Raw genomic sequence first — 23989 nt, 5'->3', positions numbered from 1 at the left:
CTAAAAGGTTTTTGATCTTTATTTTTTTTCTGAATTATAGCCATCATTTAATTTCTTTCAAAATGCAAGTCACTGTTGAAGACAGCCATCAAATCATGGATTAACTTTTGAATTCAGGTAAGTCTGTATTAAAGTTACCCCAGCATCTTCAAAGAAAATCTATATTTAAAAATTTTTAGGCAGGTAGATACTGCATAATAATAGGAATAATGCCCCTAGCAAATAATTTGTTCTCCTACATGGCACCTTAACACTCTTACACATTAACTCGAGAGATAGGCAGCATATTTATTCAACTCTTTAAATGTAGACAGATTATGTACCCAATCATATGCTTTATAAATTGGGTTTGCATAAAATAATAAATTTCTTAATGGACAGAATTGGCTTGCCTTACTTCTTTGATTAATAAACGTTAGCTTTTTCATTTGCTTTTGTACTTGTGTGTGACTTGAGTCTTCACAAAGCTTGTTATCAAAAAGTCTTGTTTGAACACTTGAGTTCTGATGAAGTCGTCATGGTATGGAGCTTCATAATTGTTTATGTATAATCTTTCTCCTTCTGGAATCTACAGGATATAAAGGCCATTTGGTAGGCTTTGGAGATTACACTACCATTCTACCTTGCTTGTGAGCAGAACCTAATCCAACAGAAATTGCTAGTTTTTAGCCAGACTATATTGGAGCACAGACCATGACCTTTATTGGTTCTTAATGTGGGAAACAACTGCCAACTAACCTTTCAGTACTTTTTGTAATGATTTTTTTTCAGCTTAATTGTTTCAGAGAAAATCATACTTCCTCTGATATCATTATATCAACATTCAAATAGCACTAAGGGGATTCACTGTTCTATACTGATAACTGTGTTTTTAAATACTGAAACCACATCTTGTTAATGTAAAATATACACCATCTATATTATGTATTCCTGTGATACGATAATTAATATAAAGGAATCTCAAATGTGTTCTTTTTAGAGATCAGGATATAGATTATACAACATCTACAATTATGAAATTCCATACCATGAAGACTTCATCAAAACTCAAGTGTTCGAGAGTTTTTGATACAAGCTTTATGAAGATTTAAGTCACACACAAGCAAAAAAGATAAGCAAATGAAAAAGCTAACATTTATTAATCAAAGAAGTAAAGCAAGTCAATAATTGTCCATTGAGAAATTTATTTTATGTAAACCCAATTTATAAAGCATATTATCCGGTACATAAATATCTAGTTGAGTCCATGGTGATATATAATTATTTCCATGATAGATTTATAATTGTGGTGGAAAGAAAGTATCATAATAGGAAAATGTTATTTTGTGTGTGTGTTGGGGGGGGTCTTAGGTTAAAAAAAATTTACATTCACTGTTGCTATAGGATTTTTTTTTTTTTTTTTTTTTTTGGAGACGGAATCTAGCTCTGTGATCCAGGCTGGACTGCAGTGGCACCATCTTGGCTCACTGCAACTTCCACCTCCCAGGCTCAAGCAATTTTCCTGCCTCAGCCTCCAGAGTAGCTGGGACTACAGGTGCATGCCACCACGCCCAGCTACTTTTTGAATTTTAGTAGAGATGGGGTTTCACCAGGTTGCACAGGCTGGTCTCAATTCCTGACCTCAGGTCCACCTTGGCCCTCCCAAAGTGATGGGATTACAGGCGTGAACCACTGCGACCAGCCATTGCTACAGGTTTTTAAGAGAAAGGTAAAAAGAGAGCTGGCCTACTCAAGACCAATACTTAAGTATTTTTTAGTGTAACTGATAACCTATAAATCTTACCTAAAAATTCTATGATTGAGAGAAGTAAGCTTTTGAATCAAGGGAAAATAAGGACAATTATGGAAACATATTTGGTAACACTTTTCTTGTGTAATGGTCGACTACCTATGAACTTCTTTAAGGAATCAATATTTCAAATAGTTGCATACATATCAATTTTTAAAATGTTTATATGAAGATGATATTTAATTTTAGTATTTTAATTATTAAAGCAACGTTTCCTTTGCTTGGAGTCTTTCGCCATGAAAACCATTCTTTTATTATCCCAGAAGACAAGTGGTTATTTTCTGAGACTCCCTCTGCTAGTCTACTCCCCACCCTCTACCACCCCTGCCTGTGAATTCACTCCATTCATAGTAATGGCCACATCTCCATCTAGTGGCTTCCTAATCAATGACTACCTGGAAACCGATGACAAACACAACAAAAGTGTGTGCTCTAGTAACACAATCATGATGATTCCAGAGCATTAGAAAAGAAATTGCATAACAGTAAATGAAGAACTAAATGCAAATGCAAGCGCCGAAACCTCTCTTTAGTAGTACTGAATACAGAACTCAGAAATTTATTCAAAGGTTAATAATTTGGGGCTAGATAATGTAATATTAAATAAAATGAACTTAGAAACTGGAAGCACTTATTCTAAAATATTTCAATATTTTGAGAGTAAAAATCTAAAAAGTTATTTAAGTCAGATTTATTTTAAAAAGTAGAAAAATCTGAAAGGAATTGAGAGTCCCTTAAATTTGCGTTAGCATCTTTTGTAAATAAACTGAGATAACCACCTGTAAAAATTGTCATTAGACAGTTCTCATAAAATATCATGAAGCATGTGTATCTGTCTCTGCAATGACAATTTTTACACAAAAACTTTTTGAAAAAATCATTTTTACATAAATATTGAAAATTAATATGTTTCATTTAGGATTAGAAATTTACATGTCATTTGAAATCAGCTATTTCCGAAACAACATTGGTCCTGAGATTTTAATAACCTGGTTTCAGGAACATTAATATTGTGGATTTAGGGATATGGGTGATTTTCTAAAATTTCAAGCCAAAAACAAAAAGAAAAATTAGAGAAAGTGACTGACCATCCACACCACATGAAAACTTGCAGTAAAATGAAGATAGGAGCTGACATCATGGTACAGGCAAGACTCGTTGTGCATTTAAGTTGATCCTATTAATAACGGGCAAAGTAGCAAGTACAGGAAAAGGAAAGAAAACACAGAAAAGAAGACATACAAGATGAGATTTCATGCAATTTGCTGGCAGTTAATGTGAGTCTCCATCCAGAGCAGATTCACAGTGACCATTGCAAATAAGCATTACCAAAATACTCCACTGCTAAAGAAACACAAGATATTATTAGCACACCAAGCTACTGAGCAACAGTTGTACTTTCACACACAACCCGTTTATAGGAGCTTCAATTGCTGAACATTTGTGTCTTGGTCAAATCTTTTTAATGCCTTGATCATAAGATAGAGCCTCCTAGAATAATATTTTGGGCAACAGGGATTTTATGTCATTTTTTCAAGTTCATCTGAATTTAATATTCCTGCTGTTAAAAAACTGGTGACAAATAGTTGATGAGTGAAGTTTCTCTAATGAGTGACATGACCCTTGGCCCTTCATAAAATATTCTTTGGGAAATAATTTTACATGGGCAACCTGCTGAAGGTGTAGTAGGCAGAATAACAAGAGTCCTCCTATCTGGACTTTATGTATCTTTAAAAAAAACCCTTAGTGGCAATGTTGAAATACTTTCCCTAGCAAGGATCAATAATCCCTCACAGAGATAACTGGGATTGACTAGCTAATACATCTTGAATTTTTTAGTCCCCATCACTGATTTTATTTCTTCTTTGCTCCATTTTTAACTTATATAATTTAATCTGTGAAATGTTTTATCCTTTCTGGGACAAATGCAGCTATGTATTTGAGTAGGTAAACCTCTTCTAAATAACTCTTAAAAATGCACATTAATCAACAGATGTTCTGACCTATTTTTAGAATAAACAATTTATGAGATAATGCATTACACGTTTGGATAGATGCTCATTGGTGTGTGCAAGCCACTTCATGCAGTGGCACACCTTGAAGAATCAGAATTGGGAAGTATTGTATTTAAAATTAGTTAAAAAAAGGTGGACAGAGATTTTTATGTGGACTTCATCTTTGAGAATAGATTAGCATTTCTAAAGCATAAAGCTAATGTATTACATACTGATGACGTATTACCTACCTTGTACATAATCAATACACAGTAAGTCAGAATAGTATTGATTAGGGAAAGATAGATGAACTATAGGAAACATAGTAAGCCATCTTTAAGTGACATATATTTAATATGATTTGTAATATTTTATCAAACTAACCCTGTGTAATTGACCTGGTCTAATTTCAAACACCAGAAAAAGAAATTAGTACAATTAAAGGAAATAATACAAGTGTAATATGTGATAGAATCAGAAACCATCCAAAAGAAACTAGAACTCTATAATAATCAGACAATGGCTGTACAACAGGTTTTTCAATTCACTGAAGATGAATATAACTAATAAAAATATAATAAACTTAATTTTTATATCTTCAGGATTGGACTATAAATGGAGGCAACAAGTATACCATAATTAACATTTACTATGAGTTAATTATTTATTAATCTTGAAAATCAGATTTATGACCTTGGATTATTAGTAAATTGATTGGAATTGTGTTTGAAAGCACAATTTCTGTGGGAAGGACATAAAGAAGCAACTGTTAAGTTTATGCTAACCATGAAAACTACTGAAATGAAAAAAATCTACCAGCAAGTATGTCATGTTAATGAGAAAAACTATGGTTAAGACATTATGTTTGAGTTAAATTGTCTCCTTGAATTCTTGTGGACAGTGAGCATTAATTTATAGTATTTTAATCCAGTAGAAGTGTGATCTTACCAAGACATTGTTATCAAAGCAGACATCAGGCCCTTTTCGGTATCTGGGTTGCTTAACCATGTCACAAGGATTTGGACCATCAGCTAAAGAGGCTTATTAAGGAATCTCTTGTTAGTTTTTTTTCCACATGACTAAAAATAAACACAATGCAATGTATTTCCCAAAACATGTAAGAGATAACTTAGACATCATTACTCTCATCCAACACAATTCAAGTACATTGGGATTTAAAGAACTAAATTGTGAATTATCCTTTTCTGGGGCATGTGTAGCATAATTATTCTTGACATTCCAACTAAATTTTGAGTGAGGAATCCATTCTGCCTTTGCGAGGTGATCAGAGCAGTCTAATATTTTTCCTCTTTATGAGCATAAACAATGTGACAAGATTCAAAATGCATTGTTTTAATATGGTTTTCCTTTCCAGATAGCTCTGATGTCAAAGGATACAAGTCTGCTCTGCTTGTATGAGCAGTCGTGTGTCACAGGGACATGTCCCTTTGCTCTCAACCATTATGAATATTAAGTTGGTGTTCATAAGCTTTTCACCATGAAAGATTCTGCAAAATATGATATCACAGAAAATGAGTATCTTTGTCAAAATAAATGGAAATATTTCAAAGATTCTTACATATTAAAATGAAAGAAAATATGACATTTGAAACATAAACCATTCCCAGCACAACAGGAGTATGATTTTAGAAGAAAAAAGTTTCATTTATTAGTGTGAAAATATTACCTATGTCAAATGAATAAAAAATTGCAATAGATGTTTTATGTGTGACCGTTTTAAAGTATTAGTTCTCATTGCAAAATAAGCACTATTTAGTTGTTGATGCACATAGAAAAAAGTTTTTCTTTACACTTACAAATAATTGTGATACTTATCACTGAAAATATGCCAAAGTTGCCTTATTTTACAGATAACACAACAGGGAATACAAAAATGTTTAGGCATCTTGCCCAACTAAGGGCAGAGAAAAGTCTGGAACAGTGCTATTAAGCAAACTTTCTGTGAAGATGGAAAAGTTTTTTGCACTGTCCAGTATGGTAAATACTAGCCACTCAAGGGGTATTGGGCACTTAAAATGTGACAAGTGTGACTGAGGCACAAAATTTTAATTTTAATAACTGTAATTGAAATTTCAATGGCCACCTATGGGTGGTAACTACTGCATTGGACAACACAGACATGGACAGAATCAAGGGTTTTGAATTCCATCCCCTGTTTTGTCCACACCTTAAGCTGCTCTTTCTTTAATAACCAACACAGAAAATGTAAATATATATCACCAAAATAGTAATTTCTTCATCATTTATACATTTTGCAGAAAAGTGGGATTTTTTTTTTTTGCTCTGTTAAGCTTTGATTTCCATAAAACAAATCAAAAGGAAAGTATGATTCAATTTAATGTCTTGGTTATATTGACCTTCACTTTACAATTTAACTTACTACTTTAAGCACACATTGCTCTTGCTGGATGTCAATTAATAAAAGGCCAATGACTGTGAAACTCTGATGTATCCAATAAACATGCCACAATTCCATTTCCTAAGGTCCATACCCTGATACGCTAATCTCCTCTAAACAAGATAGTCTGCTTTTTTGTGAGTTCATGCTTGACTCCTCCTCCCCTTTCTTCTCCTCTTCATATATTCTACCTCCTCCTTGGACATAGAGGTTTGCTAGAGAAAGGCATAAAACATACCATGTCTACTCAAAATTCATGAGAGGTTGCTTAGCCCCTCTTGCAAAAAAAAATTTTTTAACTATTCTGGCACTTTCATAAATTTTTTAACTGTTCTGGCACTTTCATAATCTCAGATTAGCTCACCTCCTCCTATTTCTTCTTCTGCTATGGTAACATTTCTTCTAAAATAACCTGCCCTCCACCTCTGAAAACAAAGTGTCTCTACTCTGTGGTTTGTAAGCTGTGACTTGCTGCTTTCTTCTCAGGAATCTTATGGCATTAATTATTACTTTCCCCTCAAAATCCCCATCTTGCCTTTCTCCTCTATCCTCATTACAACCAAATTAAATTCTCCATCTCTTCCCAACATTTTAAAAGATATTTTATGGATACTGACTAAACATTAACCATGACCTAAGAAAATTGTATTTTTTCCCAGTTCCTTCAAATTCAAATAAAGATAACATTCAGTTCTTCAAGTCAGAGAAGACCAGAAGTAAAAACAAAACAAACAAGACTTTTTTTGTAAATCTGTTTAGTTACCAATAGAAAAATAATTCATATTTGGCTTAGAATTATTTAGAATTACTAATATATTTAATTTTGTAACTTTATATTAGAAATTTTTAATATAGGTTATTTTAGGAAAAAAGTTAAAATGTCAAATCTCTCTATGTTCTGCCTAAAGAGAAAGTAATTATCTTGATCATGTAATTATTATTATAGTTGAAGAAATAACAGCTTATCAAAGTTAGAATTTTAAAAATTATAAATTTTAAAAGCCTACAGAGAAACTAAAGATCTCTGACATTTTCAACTTAAAACAAGTACTCACACTTCTGGCTCCAACACAATTTTCAGTTTTTTCTGTAATGATTATAATAGTATATACAATTTCTTAATGAAATAGGACTACTCCAGAAATAAAGAAAGAAATTACCTGGAACAGTTTCCACAGTCTAATACACCACTGAATGATTTACTATCGTTATCAAAGAAATACTGGGTTTGTTCAGTAATGCAGCTCTGCTTTGACAGGGAGGCTGTAAAGTCATCATCCTCCATCTCAACTTGGGTGGGGAGAGGGGGGTAAAAACAAAGAACACCATTAGGAGGGGCCACTGTAGTCAGTCCCCTGGAATCTTCACTTCTCATAGAGCAAAATAAATGTCTAAGACCAGGATGCCTGGACTGGCTTGTTTACTGCTGTGTAACATCGTGGCAGCCCGTAATAGATGCCTGATAAATATCAATAGAATAAATTAATTTAAATACATGATGGCTATGAGATCAAGGCCAATGTGACCTAAGTTATTTCTAAGACATTAGGAAAGGTTGGACAAAAAGTTTCTAGCTCTAAAATTATGAGATGGGTGATCTGTTTTCTCTTTCTCACACAAATATTCTCTGAATTTGCTGAACTCAAGCGTATTCCCCCAAATAATTTTTATTGTTATGACAGTGACGAGGTCTGAGCATTTACATACCTGCCTCAAGGAGTCGTGGAAAGGTCAAACTCAAGAGAAACTGCTGTAGAATAGACCTGAATTTTTCAAATAAAAAAAATAATAAAAATCTCGGGAAAAATGTGTTTTTACATGCACACATATACATACTGTTTCCCTTTATCTTTTTGGGAAGGGAAGTCTAGGAGTGTTTTTATTTAAGTATTTTTAAAATTATATAACACATTGTAACCTTTCTTGAATGTGTCAAAGAAGTCATGAAATCAGAAATGTTCAGATCTTGTTCTGGACCAAGTGAGACACAATGTATTAAGAAGCCTAACAGGCAATGTTATCAAGCAGAAGTGTTCACTCTAAGAAGGAGAATGTCAGTGTTGCAGCGCATAGGTTTTTACATTCATTATATCTCCTTATTTTAGCTTTTAAAACCATTTGTTTTTTGAATTGCCTCCGCCCCCAACAAAGAAACAACACTGTTTATACCATGGGTTTGAATTTGTTAACTATTTACTTTGTAATATAGAATATATTTGTAAATATGTAATGTAACTTTCATGAAACAAAATATACATATTATATTGAGAGATATGGCACATTTCAGTTTTACAGTAACTGACAACTAAGCCAAATTTCTAGAACTGAATTTAGTTTTAAAAAGTGGGGGTGGGAGGGGATATAGGTTAAAGAAAGTATGTCAGGGTCATGATGACATTTTAAAAGCCTACTGAAATTAATATATAAAATCACATCAGAAAATACCATTTTTCAGAATAAAACAGAATTTTCTAAATCTTTCAAAAAATCTCAAAATTTTAAAATCCTAAAATCTTCTTTGCTGCTTTAATGATATCATCACTTAATTTTAGCTAGGCAAACCTCAACATCAAATGAATATTGTACATTAATCTACGTGGAATAGGGCTAACAATACAGTGTGATGATACCAAAAAAAAAAAAAAAAGATTAGAGGGGAGAGAAGGAAGAGGGAGATCATGGATCCCAGACATAACAGGAGGTTTAGTTACAACTAAACAATAAGAAACGTGATCTTCCAGACTTTCCACAGTGCCACAATTGACCATTTGAATGTCTTATTTTCATAGGTTGTAGGGTCTACAGGTGAGGGATGGGGGAGGTTTGGAAGGTAGAATCGGTGAAAAGAAACAATTAGATCCATTTCAGCAACATGATGCCCCTAAAACAATACCAGTACTTGTATCAATAGTAAAGAGGTAGAAGGTTGCCATCATGCCATGAATTTGATGCATGCAGACATCCAACTTGGATACTAAAGACAATTAAACTGTAACTTCTTACAGATCAACACACCTAAAATTGGTGTAATACTTTTATAAATACTTAATACAAATGAAAAGAATTTCAATAGATGTGTAGAGGAAAGAAGACTCTAAAGAGGTTGAAGTTTACATCCACATAACATTGTTTTCATATGAGAAACTGAATAATGGTAATTTCATAGTGTTCACTTAGGAAAAAATATCAGTATTACCAATAAGTGATGTAGAGAATGAAAAAACCTTAACTCCCTTAATAAAAAATTTGAGTGTCCCCTAAATCCATATTTTCATCAGATGCTTTTCTATTTTACAACTTCTTTCCTTCATTACCAATAAAACTAAAATTTTGACCTACCAGGCAGCAGCAGTGGCCCACCAGCCAATTTGTAATATGTCTGCTATTGATGGCTATAAAATAAAATAATAAAGTCATTTCAGTAGTCTACTTGATACTGAGGACACTTGAGTATCCTCTTGAGAAGAATTGATTAGACTGTGGATATTACTGACCACATATGCTGAGCGATGTCCTGCTCCTTGTTTTGGTGCAGCACCAGGCTCGCATACTGACTGATAATCGTAAGATTTGTTAAAAGCATAAACTGATATATTAACCAGGTGTCTCATCAAGCTGGGATCAATCTCTCCAAAAAATCTTCCAATCTGGTGAAGAAAAAAATCATAAAGCAATGTGTACTTAAAATGTAAGTCAAAAATGAACATTGGAATCACCACTACAGTGAAAAGAAATAATACAAAGAAACTGAACTACAACTGAGGAGCTTAAAAACAAAAGCAAATGAGAAACTGTATATGACACTGTGAACAAATCAAAATGAGAGTAAGTGTTCTCATTACTCAGTGGGGCTGTGTGATGTTTTATTTGTGGAAGAAATGGACACACATTACTAAGCACTAAATCACAATCAAATGCCTCCCAGATGAATAAAACAAGGGTGGGGAATGAAGAGATGTAAGTCAAAGGGTACAAAGAAGCAGCTATGTGGAATACATAAGCCTAGAGATTCAATATACAACAGAGGACTGTAGTTAATAATATTGTTTTGTCTACCAGAAATTTGATGAGAGTAGATTTTAAGTCTTCTTACCATACTGCAAAAAAGGTTAACAACCTGAGATGATGGATATGCTAATTGGCTTGACTTCAGCAATCACTTAACTATGCAAATCAAAACATTTTGTTGTACATCTTAAACATATACAATAAAAAAAGATCAAATGCCCCCCTGGGGAATGGAGAAGTAGCATAAATGAGAGCGCAGGCTGGCCTAGAAAAAGAACTTGTAGGGACTGTGATGAACTGGAACAAGTCCCATCTAAAGGGGCAATCATGGGTTAATCAGCTTCACCCCATAAACACTGTCATCCAAAAAACAAAAAAAGCCCAGGGTTGAGATCTCTTTTGCTTTTTCCAAAAAAGAGAAGCCAGAAATACAGATTCAGAAGTGAAATTAGTTGGCATCTAATTCAAATTTGTTAAAAATCTTGTATGAGGTAAATAGCCTATGTGCTACTAATTTGCAGATTTGAGACTAGAAATCACATCAGTTTTAGCCAGCTATATATTAAATTAGATATCATCAACTGACAAATTTTGAAGTGAAAATTTTCTAAATATCTGAAAGATTTAAAAGGTCATATCATGCTAAAATTCTGAACTGTATGTTTTAATGATACCAGTACTAAAATGTAAAATCAAATAACATAAAAACTAGACTTAGCATGCCTTTCTTAATGGCTTACATAATATTAAGCATTTTACAAATTATTTTGTGACAGAAACAAAACAACTCATCAATTTCTAAAACACTGAAAGAGGTTTTGTAATGTTCATCCGGGAAACACACTTTGGAAAGCCTAATTCTCTCTTATTTCAGGCACATACCTGATTAGTATAATCATCATGATTTGCCATCAAAAGAAACCCACCGTCATCCAGAATTACACAATCCATTACCTACCAAAATAAAATGAACAGTTAACACATTTTTAGAAAGGTTTGGAGGTTGCATTGTCTTTACCCCATTATATGTACATGATTAGAACAATAAAAAATAGAAAATTTTAAATGACAATCTTCTCTTGAACGTATGTTCATGAAATTCTGGTGAAATAAAGGTATGCATAGATTTATATCAAACCATCACGCTTGACAATCCAACACCAGCCATCCATTTGAGACTGTCAATTCAGTCTGAACAAATCATAAAAGCTAATTCGAAATAATCTTTTTACCACTTTCGTGTCATCTAAATGACCCAGAAAACTGGATAGAGAAAATTATTTAATAATGAATAACTGATTTAAACAAATACTTAGGATTTCAACAAAAAGATATTTTTAAAAATATCATTTGAGTTATCCTGTTTCACAGACATAAAACACGTCAGTACTATAAGACTACAATTATTTCATATGTTTAGATTGAAAATATGTAGTTGGATAATTGGAGATTTAAAAGCAAAATGCAAAACAAAAAATGTCCATGGTTAAGAAAATACTTAATTCACCCTGAAACACAGGATAAATTCCTACCTAGTTTAAATCATGTTTTAATGTATGAAAATCAATGTAATAATTTGTATTTAATAAAATCACAAATAAAAACATTGTTTTCAAAGTTGAGGATGTAATGAATTGCATTTTCCTAATGTGGAAGCAGCTTATTACTAAATTTTTTGCTCTTAAAACAGCTACTTCATAGTCTATGTCAAATAGATAAGGTAAAAAATCATTGAAATTATTGGCTCATAATTCCACAGGAGTAGGAGTGATAAAGATGATATAAACCCCCTGTTTCCCTTGGAGATATGCAGACACACATAAGAAGACTGGAAGAAAATATCGTTTCATCATTGTTACTCAATTTTTAGAATTAGAGCATCTTCAACTTTTGAACAAAGTTCACATTTCCTTTTTCAATTTCTCAAACAGATGTGAAAGTAATACAAGACAACTTAAAACTCAATCCATGTAACTAGAACTTTACAATCAACTGAAATACTTCTGGGTTTAGTTAAAAAAATTTTTCCTATAACTATATAATCCAGTGTGAACAAACTTAGAGAAAGTGTGATAGGTGAGAGAAAACTGCATTGATAACCAATAGGGATGCTTTGGTTAGAAACTTCCTATCCAGAAATAGAGCTAAAGATAAATATGTACAAAAGAATGTAACACCGTTGAGACCGAAGAGAACCATCACATTGACATGACTACTTTTTTAGCCTTCCAAGGACATATACATATTTTTAAAAATTCAAGCATTTCACGTTCAAAATCAAAAGCATATAAATTCAAAGGAATATATTATTTCACATTCCCGTAGAATTTTTTAGCCTTTGATTAAATTCCTGCATATTCTTGGTCATCATTCTAGTCTTAGCAAGAGTAACACAGGGAAATATTGTACTCAAAAGGGATTTTCAACAGTTTTCTTACATCACTGTTTCTTTTGCAGTCACAAACTGGACCAGCACACTGAAAGACAAAAATCCAATTATTACATTTTTTTAGCCGTTGGATCTTAATTACATTATTACCATGTTATAATTAGATATTCTGGAATAATTTATCCAGTAGAAAAATGAGATTAAACAGTCTAGTCCATAAGAAACAGAAGTTTTATCTTTAAAATTAGAAAATGTCAATCAATATATAAACTAGCATTGCATGTTGTAACCTTGAAATACTTTTATTACATATTGACTAATTTAAACAAAAAGCTTTGAAAAAATAGGAATTCAGAATTCTGCTTCAGTGTAGTAGTACTGAGAACGTATTTGCCTTATGTTTATTTGTATAAAGACCTTATGTTTTTTTCTACTGAATTTTGAAAACATTAAATATAGCATAAGAATTTTTTTAAACTATCTTACCGGATCTCTGATTGAAGTTTTGGTGAAATTCTCTATCCAGGAATTTACATCGATTTTAATTCCAACAACTGAAAAATTAATTTGAATTAATTCAAAGGCATAATTACCTGTAATACAACTTTTGCAATATGACAGTTTAATTATTTTGATAGCAAGTATCAGATTATAGTTTATTACAGAAGTTTTAGTCGTGTTCTTCATTAAGAAATAATGCTAATAGCTCTTAAACTATTACATAAATTGTAATTTATATTCACAAAAGAGTATATTCATTAGCCACAACCTGACCAATTAACTAATACAACAAGCTAAATAAAAACCATTAGTGTCAGGAGAGCCTCATAAACTTGAGGTCATTCAAATGGTACATTTTAAGAGGTTTCCCTAACTCCACCAGTGCTTGCAGTAGGTGCTTAATAAATCTTAGCTGAAAGAGTGAACAGATGAATGGATGAGTAGGTGGGTTAGTAGGAGAGTGGGTGAATAAATGAATGGCTGAGAGAATAACTGATTTAGTAAGTAAATGAGCAACTGAGTGAATGAAGGAATAGGTGGATGAGTTAGTAGGTGATGGAGGGAATTCATGTAATAGATCCACTAATGGGGTAAAGCTGCCCTGAGGAGCAGGAAGGCTCAAAATACTCTCCTTTATAACTCCAAACACTGAATCATACGATCAAAAAAGCTAATAGCTTTAACCTTATTGTATGCACTCACTCTAGCCCACTTCCCATCCTCATTGATGCTCACTTTTACTATGTTTGTTTACTTGCCTATTTTTCCAAAAAGCCGTTTTTCTATATATTTTATAGAAAGTTTTTGACTGAGCCCTACTTAATTCACTTTAACAGACAACTAGTAGAATACAGTAAAATTATGCCATATTTATCTTTTCCCTCAGGGCTGGAAACTTAACTTTTTTGTACAAATATGTAACTCCTTGGCCATATAACTTTGTATGTATTTTAAAGTATTAAGAGAGACTTCTGGAGTGGGGTTGCTAATCCAACATTAAAAATTTTTATTATTATACTAAACTGATTCCATAAATTTGTGTCAGAGTATAAACATATACACAGTTTTGAAAATTCCTCATATCTATGTAGTATCAATTTGATTTTATCCCAACTTCATAGGTAACTAGTTATATTTTATTTAATTTTTTAAGTATGCATGCCTTTTTTGAGACCTTCTGATGACCTTGATAAACATTGCCAGTTTATAACATAAATGCCACGTAACATTTAATTTTGGTTGTGTTTTTGTAATTAATATTTATCCTTACCTGCAGGTTTAAGAAGTTTCCCTTGAATATATATTTCTACAGCTTTGCTTACCATAATGCCCGATTCATAGGCACCAGGTCCACTTTCTAAAAAATAAATAAATAAACACCTATCAAGATATATTGATTAATAATATTGTTTTTCTGTCGTTAGATACAGATGGATAGTATTTTGCTTAAAAATTCTAGCATCTATAAACCATAAAAATGTTTGTGCTCTCCTTCCTCTCTTCTTCCTTTGTATATACTAGGCTAACTGGTATATCCATGAATTGGTTTGTATTCATTGATTTGGGGGCATTAATTAGCTTGGTTACATCTGCTTTCACAACATTTGTTAAAACATTAGGGAGTTCTGCTGAAGTAAAGAGGAAAGATTGATTTTGGATACATAAAACCGACTTTGTCTAAGATATATGTCGCTGGGTAAAACTTTGAAATTCTCTGAACTTGTTTCCCCATTTATGAAAATAAAGGGAAATAGTACTTATGTGCAAAGATATTCAGGGATTAAATTACAAGGTTTTTGGGAAATAACTCAAAATATTTTAAAAGATAAGCTATTAATTGTATAATTATATAATTAATACTGATAAAATGTAATTAGTCAATGGAATTACTCTATTTAATTCTTTAAATGTTTTTCAATACATTTTCAGTTGTAATATGAGGGATTATCTACATGTGTTTCTACTTCTTATGCATGCCTGACAGATATGCTATCTCTAAATTATTGGAAGACTGCTGTGTACGTATTTTGCCTCTTCAACTAAATGATGTTTCTTTTCTATTTTCCTAATGCCTTGCAAATACTCTATTTTTAATGATGACTATTCTGAGTAGTTGACATAAAATGTAGTGACTTTGGGGGAAAGCAGATAGTAGCAATAATTTATTTTTAAAAAGATTGAGAAAAGCTGAATTCCAAAGCAATACTTACTGTTAAAGTAGGGAGCAGTGAAAACATAGTTATCATTATCTAGGCTCCTTTTATAGAAGCTGTCCTCATATGTCTCTGGGTTTTCTTGCCAATTTTCTCCAGCCCTAAGGAGGAAATGGCTCATCATTTGTATTCTTTAATCTATCTGATAACCTACTTTATCCTATGTGGACTTGCTGAGCTTTACAGATATGCCTACATTTCAGGTACGTCTAAAGAAGTTAGTGGTAATTGATAGCATAACTGATACTCATTACTGAGCAATGCATCCACATAGCACTAAATTAAGAATCAGAAAAAAGCTAACTCCTAGTTTTACTCCATTGTTTACTAGTCAGGTAATAGGACAAGTAAGTTAATAGGTCAATTAATGTTAGTAAGCATTGGTGACTACTCAGCCTACTTCATGGACTATCATGAAGATAATAGAGACAAGATGCATCAAAGAAGAGTGAAAGACCATGAAGTGCTACATAAATATTGCTCATAGGCTATAATCATTGTGTTCATTTCACTGGTTTAGCTTGTATCTACAAAGAGAAAAATCTCTTTAAATGTCTCTTAAATTTGGTAATAAATATATTTAGCAAGCATTCCAGAATTTTATAATGTCATTTTTCAGAGAAATAAAATCTTTTAATAGTGTAAATACTGTAAACAATGGCTCCAATGTAATCTAATGGCAATCAGTTTATTTGAAGAATGGCTTCCTTATGCTGTAATGTACAAATCCTTGGTGCAGTCTTTTGTAATATACTTGTTTTTACAGATGTTATTTGAACTTACTCTTTGGGATAAACTCTGGTAATCCCACCATCAGTCACAACAAACCGTGCTTTCACTCCCTTGCTGGAACAGAAGACAAAAGAAGGAAATGTTCTATTGAACATATTCTAAGATACAAAGTTAGGTGTTGGTGATACAACACCTAAAGTTTCTAAAGTAAAGGAAGTAAATATATCAATAGATGCACAACAATGTTTTAATAATTTAAATTATATATGAAATTTGTTACTTGAAGGATGTTTAAGGAAGACATCTCATAGGAAAATAATGACAGGTGCATTTTGAACATGGAATATGAATTCACAGCAGTGACACAGAAAGCAGGAAGCTGTCACTTGTAGAGAGGAAAGAATGTATAAGGGAAAGCTACCAGAGATAGCTGTTGTTTGGTATAGAAAAAAACATAAGACAAAAGGAGAGAAACAGTAAGAGGTAAAGTTTCAAGTACAAGTTTCTCAATGGTCAGCTAATGAATGATTTTGAATTCCATGTCCGAGAGCTTCACCTGTATCTTGAACTTAGAACTGCATTTTAGGAGTTAGATTCTGGTAAATATGAATTGTATGGAGAATTGACTAGGAGCTGCGTGTCGAGGAATGGAGAACGTTAAAGGCAGAAAAATCAGTTGCTGTGATTTCTTAGAAATGGGATCTTAGGGCCTTGATTATGAGGTAGAGAAGAAAACATTGCTAGGAGAAATATTTAGCATTTAGTGACTGAAAATGGGGTGGAGAAGAGATTATAAATAAGAATCATATTCAGATTTTCTTGACTGGATGTGTGGTAGTGCTATTAGAAATCCAAATAAACACTGACTAGAAATCCTACTTCAGCACAAACAGAAACACACAATCATGCCCATTTAATTTGGTTTATTCACCCTGAAGTGTATGTGCATGAAAAGCTAAGTAATGGCAAACATTAGTACTGAAAAACACCCACAAGTGAAAATGCAAGTTGTCAACAACTGTACAGTGATTTTCTTGAGAAATAATTATCAAACATTACTAATGAACTGTAAATTTTTGAGACTCATACCCAACTTCCACAGGAGAAATGAAACTGAAATGCAGAATATATACTTTTATTAATAAGAACAAATACTTACATATTTTTCTGCTTACTCCAGTAATTTTGGACAAGTTCATTTGTAAAGCCTGCATCAAGCAAGACTCTATTAATCAAATCTGTGTTACCTAATACAGAAAAAGGAGATCATCAGTTACACTCACAGTTCTAAAATTATGATCATAGTGAAAAATATATTTTCTATTTTCAAAAGCAATTTAGACTAGATATTTCTATGAATTTTAAAATATATTCCATATTAATTTTCTTTGTAATTTTTATATTCATCTTGCCTCACATTTTCCAGAAAATGAATGGATTTAGTAGCAGAAAAATCAATTCTAAATGAGACAAATTATTTTGCAAACTTTATCAAAATATGAAATAAGCTATGTTAAAAAACAGGAAATAGTCTTTCTTTTGTGTTTTTGTTTATTTCTGTATGGTAGCATGGTGATTCCCAATCACCATAATTTTGTGACAATTTAATGTATACACACACATAAAGTTTATATATGTATATAAAATGTATATATATAGAAACAGAACTACCTCTGAAATTATCAAGTAAAAACATTCAACAAAAAGTTATTGCCTACTTTCACTTTCACTGTTATAAGAAAAGCTATTTTCATTCTTTTCTATCACAAATATCAAAACATAGGATAATCTTGGAGTAAGTAAGACTATAAAAAATTCAGTGCCACCCACTAAGGAGCAAGGAATGGAATGAGTATCACAGAGCAGTACAATCCCAAGAATGATTGTGAAATCTACTGGTATGGGTCACAGAACCAATACCGAAGTAGATAATAGGTTGTCATTTCTTGAGTAGCTGAAGTGCATATTAGCCCAAGCTTAAAGATAATTGAGGAAACAGATGATGAGGATCAAAGGTCAATTATTACATATTCTTAAACAAAAACCTCTGCCTTCTTCCCATTCTCCTTGTTCCTCTCAACCCATTAAGCTCTGAAATAACCTAACAGGTACCCTCTGATATTTCACATTTATGATAAAATTTGACTCTTTTCAGATAAAGAATATATGTTCTTAACATCCTATTACTATACAAGGTGGTGGTGAGATAGGCTGGAAACATTTTTGTTGCTTTTAATTATTTTAAGTTAATATATCTTACATCCAGGATTAAAGGATCAATTTAATCCCTATTTTGGAGTAAATTTTAATTCATTCTAGACACTCTTTTTTTCACTATATTATTTTAGAAACTGAATCATTTAAAAAGTAGTTTATTTGCAAAGTCAATGTTCTAATTGCCTCCAATCCCTTTAGGTAAAACAAAATAAATAGATATAGAAATAAAAATTGGATTAAAATAAGTGATTCCAATTATTTTGGAATAAAAAGGAGTGATTCCAATTTTCACGGTGTTCTGAAAAGTTCTATGTTAAGAAAAACATTTCTGATAAACTCCTTTTGCAAGGAATATGAGAGTGTTTCATAACTTTGGTATCCAATTACAGGAATAATCAACAATCTTATTACAGTTCTGTTGGAAATGCCTAGTACTCATTAATAAGAAATAAACAATGATGTAAAATAACATTTTGAAGGCAGTAGCTCAGTCTCAGTAAGCTTGTACTGAGTAGAAAGGTTTGGAATCATCATGTTAAGACATGATCAATGTAGACTTCGGCTCCCATGACAGGTTTTCAGAGTGGTTCACTGAAGCCACTAACTAATTTGTGGTAAAGTGAAGGAGCTAGAAAGTTATTTCTTGTCATATGCAATAAGTTGAAGTTAAGGGCAGCTTTAAGAAGGGCTTTGTCTTTTTGATAACTGATAAAGTGCTTTGTTTGACCCTTCCTGATAGAAAGATAAATAACTGAAAAACAAACAAACAAAAAAACAGGAGGAAGAGAAGGAAAAGGAGGGAGGGGGAGAGGAGAACAAAGAGACTCCTCTTTGAGAGAGAACCAAAAAAGTCAATTATGTGTTTTTATTCTTTTTTCAAATTTTATTTACGAAGATAAATTTTGCCATGAATTTGGTTTTCCTCTTATTTCCCATTTGTACAGTATTTGTTCTGGTAGTGCTTTTATAATATATATTTTTAGGAGAAAAAAAGATTTAGATTTTCTAATGATTTAAAAGCCAAGTATCCATAATTTTCTATTAAGCTTAGAGTATGAATGATGCAAATTTACCTGAAAGACAAATATAATGGTTAAAAACTAATTACTAATTTTCTGTTGTCTATTTTAACTTGATTTACCTCATAAATGAAAAATTACAGAAGCATAATTGTTTTAGACATAAAGTTAACTTGTGATGAAAACAGAATATCAGGAAGGAAGAAAACCATTAAGTGATATATCTTTATTTATACTTTGGTTTTTATTCTACCCATATTAAAACTCATTATATTATTTGAAGGATATAAATAAATTTATAAAAATGTATGTTTTTCTCTATATAGCAGGCAAAATGCTATAAAAAATCTTCAAAAGATCATTCAAAATTAAATTTCCTAAATTTGAGGAGCTAACATGAGCGTACCATATTTACGTTTAACCATTTGAATCTATTACCTTGTTTTGAAAATTTGATGTAACTAAATAATGAAATAACATGTCTTTAGTTTGCAAAATTAAGGATCAAACTGTTACATTTTACTGTTAGAAAGTTATAAAGTAAATAAACAACCAGCACAACATAAAGTAACGTGACTATCATATCCTATGATATACGGTTTTAAACCAAAAGAACCACACTCAAGCAATCATTTTGAATTAATGCATACTTACATGATGGGTTGTTTGGAGTTTTTCTATCGATAAACTCATTGAAATTTAAAAGAAATTCAGTGTTATTATCCGATATTTTCAGGTCATTGCAGTAATCTCTGAAAAAAAACCATTTTGAGATATTAGGTATTAAAATCGAAACTTTACAGGGTAATTAAAGGCAGTGAAAAGTCTATTTTTTTAATTAGCTATAAGACTTTGCAAACCGTTGAGCTTCTTGTAACTTCCATTTCCTCACTTCTATAATGGACCAGTATTTTGCCAGTAAGTGGTGATTATAGGCAATGTGAATTATTTGGCCTTTGGACAGTAGGTGCTCAATAAATATTAGGTTTTGGTATAGCTACTGTACTATTAACATTGTATATCACAGATTTAGGAGTCTCATATAGCAATTAAAACAGAAATCTTGGGGCATGGGAGCAAGGGGTGGGAGAGCATTAGGACAAAAACCTAATGCATGCGGGGCTTAAAACCTAGATGACAAGTTGACAGGTGCAGCAAACCACCATGGCACATGTATACCAATGTAACAAACCTGCAAGTTCTGCACATATATCCCAGAACTTAAAGTAAAATTTTAAAAAATTGCCTGGAGTTACATACATACACAAATGCAATTGAGTGGATATAAAGCTAGTGAAATTTGAATAATATTAGTGGATTGTATTTATGTCAATTTCCTGGTTGTGATACTGTGTTAAACTTATACAAGATGTTGCCATTGGAGGAAACTGAGTAAAGGGTATATAGGTTCTCTCTGTATTATTTCTTGCAACTGCATGTGAATCTATGATTTTCTCAAAATAAAAAAATAAAAAATAAATAAAAAATAAAATAACCCAGAAAATAAAAAAACCCAGAAATCTTAAAGTTCATTACATGTTAACATATTTTAATAAAATATTACCATTGTTTAAAAAAAGATTTTAAAAAGTGGCAGTGTTTTACATATTTGCAAATTATCTTTAAGTCCTGACAAGAGAAGACAAGTATGTCTCTGCAATCAATTGCAAGATTTTGTTTTGGTACATAAAGAAAATTTGTCCTCACAGAGACGAGAGGCTTGTTTTTTTTCGGATATTGTGGCTGTTCTTTTTTTGATAACATACTCAAACTTGTTTATTTGTAATTTATTGATGGGTAGTTGTAACATGGAATCTGAAACAATATTAATAGATTTTTTTTTGTCTTCTGTTACATTAAAATTCCATATTCTTTCTTACACTTTAATCTTTTAAGCATCTGTGATTTTGTAGAATCATAAACTGGTTATTTACAAAATGAGCTGTGTACAACTTCCAAATAATGACACATTATACAATATTGACAAATTACACTCATTATTAAGTATTGGAAAGGTATCATGTACATAGTAGCATATACAACTTTCCCAAAATTCTAATTTTTGTTTGAAAGCTCAGTTTCTGTCACTGGCAGCAAATACTCTTAGTTGTTTTCTTCGATGTAAAAAGCTCTTTTGATTTATTTTTGAGAAAATATCTGCTGAGCATCCAAGTCTGAATAACCATAGGTCTGTAATTTGTTCTTTCAAGTAATGTTACATTAAAAAAATGCAGAAAGCACCTTGTTCCCTTCCTAACATAATCATACAAATTCTGTACTTTTTGAGATATCCAAGTTACTCTGGGATACAGTAGCACTTATAGTTTTATCACATATAATATTAAAAGACATGCACTCAAGGGGAAAACTTCAATAAAATTTATAATTCTGAAATCAGGTAGCATGATGCCTCTAGCTTTGTTCTTTTTGCTTAGGTTGTCTTGGCTATATGGGCTCTTTTTTGGTTCCATATGAAATTTAGTTTTTTCTAATTCTGTGAAGAAAGTCAATGGTAGCTTGATGGGGATAGCTCTGAATCTATAAATTACTTTGGGCAGTATGGCAATTTTCATGATATTGATTATTCCTATCCATGAACATGGAATGTTTTTCCATTTGTTTGTGTCTTATCTTATTTCTTTGAGCAGTGTTTTGTAGTTCTCCCTGAAGAGGTCCTTCACACACATCCCTTGTAAGTTGTATTCCAAGGTATTTTATTCTCTTTGTAGCAATTGGGAATGGGAGTTCACTCATGATTTGTCTCTCTCTTTATCTATTATTGGTGTACAGGAATGCCTGTGGCCGGGCGCCATGGCTCGTGCCTGTAATCCCAGCACCTTGAGAGACTAAGGCAGGCAGATCACGAGGTCAGGAATTCGAGGCCAGTCTGGCCAAGATAGTGAAACCTCATCTCTACTAAAAATACAAAAAATTAGCCAGGCATGGTGGTGGGCACCTATAATCTCAGCTACTCAGAAGGCTGAGGCAGACGAATCGCTTGAACCCAGAACGTGGAGGTTGCAGTGAGCCGAGATCGCGCCATTGCACTCCAGCCTGAGAAACAAAAGCGAGACTCTGTTTCAAAAAGAAAAAAAAAGGAACGCTTGTGATTTTTTTGATTTTGTATCCTGAGACTTTGCTGAAGTTGCTTATCAGCCTAAGGAGATTTTGGGAAGAGACAATAGGGTTTTCTGAATATACAATCATGTCATCTGCAAACAGAGACAATCTGACTTCCTCTCTTCCTATTTGAATACCTTTATTTCTTTCTCTTGCCTGACTGCCCTGGCCAGAACTTCCAATACCATGTTGATTAGAAGTGGTGAGAGAGTGCATCCTTGTCTTGTGCCTTTTTCAAAGGGAATGCTTCCAGCTTTTGCCCATTCCATATGATATTGGCAGTGGGTTTGTCATAAATAGCTCTTATTATTTTGAGATATGTTCCATCAATACCTAGTTTATTATGAGTTTTTAGCATGAAGGCGTGTTGAATTTCATTGAAGGCCTTTTCTGCATTGAATGAGGTAATCATATTGTTTTTGTCATTGGTTCTGTTTATCTGATGGATTACAAGGCTACAATAACCAAAACAGCATGATACTGGTACAAAAACATATAAACCACTAGAACAGAACAGAGGTCTCAGAAATAACGCCACACATCTATAACCATCTGATCTTCAACAAACCTGACAAAAACAAGCAATGGGGAAAAGATTCCCTATTTAATAAATGGTGCTGGGAAAACTGGCTAGTCACATGCAGAAAACAGAAGCTGGACCCCCTTCCCTACACTTCATACAAAAATTAACTCAAGATGGATTAAAGACTTAAATGTAAGATGTAAAACCATAAAAACCCTAGAAGAAAATCCAGGCAATACCAATCAGGACACAGGCATGGGCAAAGACTTCATGACTAAAACACTCAAAGCAATGGCAACAAAAGCCAAAATTGACAAATGGGATCTAATTAAACTAAAGAGCTTCTGCACACCAAAAGAAACCATCATCAGAGTGAACAGGCAACCTACAGAATGGGAGACAAATTGTGCAATCTATCCATCTGACAAAAGGCTAATATCCAGAATCTACAAAGAACTTAAATTTCCAAAAAAAAAAACAAACAACCCCATCAAAAAGTGGGCGAAGGATATGAACAGACATTTCTCAAAATAAGACATTTATGCAGCCAACAAACATATGAAAAAAGCTCATCATCACTGGTCATTAGAGAAATGCAAATCAAAACCACAATGAGATACCATCTCATGCCAATTAGAATGGTGATCACTGAAAAGTCAGGAAACCACAGATGCTGGAGAGGAAGTGGTGGAATAGGAACACTTTTACATTGTTGGTGGGAGTGTAAATTGGTTCAACCATTGTGGAAGACAGTGTGGCGATTCCTCAAGGATCTAGAACCAGAAATACCATTTGGCCCAGCAGTCCCACTACTGGCTATATACCCAAAGGATTATAACTCATTCTACTATGAAGACATGTGCACACGTATGTTTATTGCAGCACGGTTCAGAATAGCAAAGACTTGGAACCAACCCAAATGCTGATCAATGATATAGACTGGATAAAGAAAATATGGCACAGATACACTATGCAATACTATGCAGTCATAATAAGGATGAGTTCACGTCCTTTGCGAGGACATGGATGAAGCTGGAAGCCCTCATTCTCAGCAAACTAACACAA

The 23989-nt window shown here is 32.6% G+C and overlaps 1 protein-coding gene across 3 annotated transcripts in view; it reads right to left on the bottom strand.

Annotated features, from left to right (window-relative positions):
* CACNA2D1 (calcium channel, voltage-dependent, alpha 2/delta subunit 1) overlaps positions 1–23989 on the bottom strand; it is a 440506-nt gene that overhangs the window by 8277 nt on the left and 408240 nt on the right. For all 3 annotated transcript variants that reach the window (XM_011927691.1, XM_011927692.1, XM_011927693.1), the window contains 14 exons: positions 19936–20033; positions 17205–17292; positions 16097–16159; positions 15311–15414; positions 14371–14457; positions 13086–13153; positions 12649–12687; positions 11093–11164; positions 9697–9849; positions 9542–9594; positions 7910–7965; positions 7363–7492; positions 5182–5291; positions 4732–4814 (listed from right to left, as the gene is read on the bottom strand). In XM_011927691.1, the coding sequence (XP_011783081.1) occupies positions 4732–4814; positions 5182–5291; positions 7363–7492; positions 7910–7965; positions 9542–9594; positions 9697–9849; positions 11093–11164; positions 12649–12687; positions 13086–13153; positions 14371–14457; positions 15311–15414; positions 16097–16159; positions 17205–17292; positions 19936–20033 (1204 nt within the window). The remainder of the gene's footprint in view (positions 1–4731; positions 4815–5181; positions 5292–7362; positions 7493–7909; positions 7966–9541; positions 9595–9696; positions 9850–11092; positions 11165–12648; positions 12688–13085; positions 13154–14370; positions 14458–15310; positions 15415–16096; positions 16160–17204; positions 17293–19935; positions 20034–23989) is intronic.

The sequence above is a fragment of the Colobus angolensis genome, unplaced genomic scaffold (assembly GCF_000951035.1).
Source record: "Colobus angolensis palliatus isolate OR3802 unplaced genomic scaffold, Cang.pa_1.0 Scaffold74, whole genome shotgun sequence".
Classification (NCBI taxonomy): Eukaryota; Metazoa; Chordata; class Mammalia; order Primates; family Cercopithecidae; genus Colobus; species Colobus angolensis.
This window is presented reverse-complemented; position numbering and strand designations above follow the sequence as displayed.